Source organism: Salvia splendens, chromosome 7 (assembly GCF_004379255.2).
Source record: "Salvia splendens isolate huo1 chromosome 7, SspV2, whole genome shotgun sequence".
In the NCBI taxonomy this organism is placed as follows: Eukaryota; Viridiplantae; Streptophyta; class Magnoliopsida; order Lamiales; family Lamiaceae; genus Salvia; species Salvia splendens.
Genome location: NC_056038.1, coordinates 9,167,593 through 9,171,726, shown reverse-complemented (window position 1 = coordinate 9,171,726; position 4,134 = coordinate 9,167,593). Strand labels below are relative to the sequence as shown.

At 42.7% G+C, this 4,134-nt stretch overlaps 1 protein-coding gene across 1 annotated transcript; it reads right to left on the bottom strand.

The window, feature by feature from the left end:
• Positions 1–1,490: 1,490 nt before the first annotated feature.
• Positions 1,491–3,929, bottom strand: LOC121811196 (scarecrow-like protein 14). Its single transcript, XM_042212001.1, has one exon. It carries the CDS (start codon positions 3,689–3,691, stop codon positions 1,814–1,816), a length of 1,878 nt encoding a protein of 625 aa, XP_042067935.1. The 5' UTR covers positions 3,692–3,929; the 3' UTR covers positions 1,491–1,813.
• Positions 3,930–4,134: the final 205 nt, after the last annotated feature.

Sequence of the window (4,134 nt, the reverse complement as noted above, 5' to 3'; positions counted from 1 at the left end):
ATTAAAATAGAAGCATTATCTAATCGTTTGCGACCCCCCCCCCCCCCAACTAAAAAACATTAGGAATAAAAATCTGAGCAGGGAAGAAAAGTTTTAATTTTAAAGGGTTATTATATAAATTACTAAGTACTGACGACTTAGATTTAATTTTTAATGATCTTTGGTACATTAATTTATTATATGAATGACTGTAATGTGTCTACATAGCTTTGTTGTTTGGATAGTAGTGATAAACTGTCACATTTATATTTTTAGTTACTTAAATTTTTAATGATCTTTGGTATGTTATTATATATGAATGATGATTGTATAGCTTTATTGTTTGAATAATAGTGATAAACTGTCACATATATACTTTTAATTACTTAAAATCTAAATCACGCTCCCTTAAATTGAAATTTGCATCTTTTGGATGTGTATGTGAGTGAGGACTATTGTACCAATTTGTAAAATCATGTAAGATCAGATATCAATTTGTTTTCGATTTGATTATATAATACTAAGGCATCATTGAATGATATGTAAGGTCCATGAGAGATGGGAGTTAGTTGTTGTGTTAGGGCTCCCACTTATGAAAAAAAAAACTTGGAATTAGTTCATTTAACCACTTAAATAGGTCAAAAGAGATAAAGTGAGGTCCAAACTTTGTCTTATCGTCTTAAAATTTAAATTGAAGGTAGAAGACTCGTTAAACTTCATTCTAACCGAAGGAAATTGAATTTGTATAGTTAGATATTAAGTTATTAATTTTTGAACGTGACGGCAGCTTATTGAGATGTTTATTTTATTTGGTGTATTCGTTGTGTTGTTAATAACTATATATCATTGTAAACTTCTTGGTTGTATTATTTCCCTGTTGATAGTAGATTGGTATACTTGTGGATTTTGTGGTTTTTTTTATCTCATCAAGTTAAAAAAGAGTTTTTAACGTAAAAACTTGATGGTGCTATTTTCTATTATTGTTTCTTATTATCTATCTCACTGATTCATACATTACATATGAATATTATATTAGGATTTCTTAGGAAAAATTTGTTTATTTGATGCGCTTTGAATTAAAGGATGGAGAAGTCAATTAAAACATTTGAATGATAAGCTTGTATGTGAATCCCAGCGTATTAGTTGGACTTTTCATTAATATAAATATATAATGACGTATCAATCATATAGCGTTAATTGCCTGATTAGATCAACATTATATCAATATTGAACCTGTAACTAACCATAAATTCTTTAGGCTGATACAATCTGACGCAAACGGGTGTCATTGCTCTAATTTTTAATCTGAACTATGAGAAAATTTCAATTATCTTGTTAGTATAAATTTGCATTATAGGACAACGGAATAGAATAAAGAGTGAACAGAATTACCGGACAATCGATCGTCCGACATTTAACAACAGCCCCAGCCCCCAGTAGTTAATTTCCCCTGAATGCCAACAACTATTTTGTAGAAGCATTAAACTCAGATGTGTTGAAGTTGGTGAAATTTGAAAAGTAGTAGTTTTCTTTATTTTTAGAGGCCGAATATTTTCGCCTAAAAGAAGGAGACATAGATTAACCATCCCAGATGTTTTTTTATCCGAAACCATCCCAGATACTGTATTAATAACATCATAAAATTGGGTCCGACAGGATTCGGATCCTCCTGTCTAATTAGCACCTTTATATTTGATGAAACAAGATTGTGGTTGCTGGCAATGGCAATGGCAATGGCAATGGCAATGGCAATGGCATGGCATCATTATTTGTAGGGAAGAGTTTGCAGCCCTAAATTAAGTGAAGAAAAAGTGCAGAGAAGATATGAGAATTTTCACATTGATATGGGATTGGGGAAAGGAGTCCAACAAGAAAGCGCATACATAACTCTGCCTTTCCATCCTTGCAACAGCCACCCTCCATCTTCCTCCAGTAGAAAATCAGTATGGTAACCCCACCTCACCTTCGCCCTCACCTCCTCCACAATCTCCCTATTCAACGCCACCACCCCAAACCCGGCCCTCTGATTCCTCATCTGCCACTGCTTGTACGTATCCGGCCTCTCCACCCTCTCCGCCCCCTCGCACGCGATCACATTCATCACATCCCTTCCATACACCTCCCTCTCATACATCAACCTATCCGGATCCTCCCTCGGCAGCGTCGCCTCCATCATGTCGAACACCGACGAGTAGTGGAACAGCGCCTCCTTAAACCTCGTCGTGAAGAACGACGCGCTGTAGCTCCCGTTCGCCACCCCATGCACGAAAAGCACCGGATTTATCCTCTTTATCAGGCTCAGCACCGCATCCCGCTGGCTCCCCACGCCCGAGGACTCGTCCGACGTGTGCCTCAGCCTGTATAAACAGTTGACCACCACCATTTCCTCGCTATGGATCTCCAACTCCTCCAAATCCACCTCGTCCCATCGCTTGGCGATGGCCTTGTACTCGAAGGGGACGTTGAATCTCTTGCAGCATTCCACCAGGCGCCTCCCTGTCTGCTCCACTCTCTCCCCTGGCCTGAACCCGGGTTGAGGATAGTCGATCCCGGTGATCTTCAGCCGTGGAGGCCCTCCCGGCTTTAGAGATAGGCCGTGGATGATGCAGGGCCATTGGAAGCCGTATAAGATCCCGAAATCTATGATGTGGAGCTTGGTTGCCTCTCGAGAGATTTTTGCTATTGATTTGTTAGCGAATATGTTGGACATTCTTTTGAAGGGGCAGGCTGTGACGTAGGATTGATACGACTTGAGGAGCTGCGCGGCCGGGATGGATTTCGCGGCGGAGGAGGTGTACAGGGCGGCGCCGTTGCCGGTCATTCTGGCATCTAACGCGTTGGCGAAGCAGTGCGCGAGTCTCTCGTTGGGATCGCCGTAGGGGGAGGAGTGTTGTCTGGTTTGGTTCAGGAGATTTTGCGCGGCGGCGGTGTTGTAAGTGGAGACGGCTTCGGCGCAGCGGGTGAGGAGGGTGCGGAGGTCCATAACTTGGCTTACTTTGCGGTTTTTTTTGCTGCCTTTTGGTCTGCCGCGTTTCACCTCTTTGGTTTTTCTGTACTGCTTCTTGCTTTCTTCTTCGCTGTCGTCGGAGGTTTCGTCGTCGAGGCAAGGAGGAGAGTCGTCGTAGAAATGGGGATTCAGCTTTGGGCAGAGCAAGCTTTTGTCGTACTTATCCAATTGCACCGATTCCTCAGCATACCCTGCTGCTGATTGCTTGCTGCACCGCTTCTGATCTTCATTCTCGCCGCCGCGGCCGCGGGTTTTCCTCACTCCCGCGGCGGCGTGATCGGGAGAATTTTGTAGAAATTGGTGGAAGTTTGTAGAATCGTGATGAGGCGGATTGGAATCGACGACGACGGCGCGGCTCTCAGCGAGCCAATCGAGATCGCAGGAGATGGTGGAAGGATCGGAGGGAGGGAAATTAGCGGATCCGGTGAAATCGAGCGGCGGCGCGGAGGCACGGTCGCTGAGGGCGTCGTGGAAGTATTTCTCGGCGGCTTGGAGAGCGGAGCAGTCTTGGAACATGCAGGGGCGGTGGTCCAAGTCGTCTTCCTCCATCAGCATCCGCTTTATGTAGTCGAAGACGTTGCCGAAGTAATCGCCCGGCACAGAACCTTCGCCGCTGCTGTGACGCGCTGCCGCCTGTCCAGAGCATTCTTCGGAGTAGGTTAATTGGAACTCATTCCTTGAATCACACCGTGAAATAGTCCCCATTTTTCCTTCGGAACCGAGACTTTTAGCGATTGCGTTTTGTAACAAATTTACTTGGATCTGACTTTGGAGAGTGATTCTAATTTAAGCTAGTTGGGTTGGGATTATAAAATTAAAAAAAATGTATTGAAACTCGCAATGGTGTCGTGGAGTTGCAGGTGAGGTTTGGGGTTTCAATATTGCAGATGATCGTGCCTCTGTCGACAAGAACCGATTAAAAAATTGAATCGAATCAACACAGATTAACTTTACTATACTGCTATAAACTATAGCAGAATTTATTCATTTTAATGGATAGTGGCCTTATAAGTTATTGGAATTTTAAATTTAACTTTTTGATTGGACGTAACAAATCTGAGATTATGGTAAAAAAGTAGATATTGGCCTTTGTATTGTATGTCCCTTGCGCGGGTGCAACGGCCGATTTAATTTCTGATCTACATTCT

Bases quoted from the DNA above. Each gene is read 5' to 3' on its own strand.
- LOC121811196 (XM_042212001.1), bottom strand. From the start codon at position 3,691: ATGGGGACTATTTCACGGTGTGATTCAAGGAATGAGTTCCAATTAACC.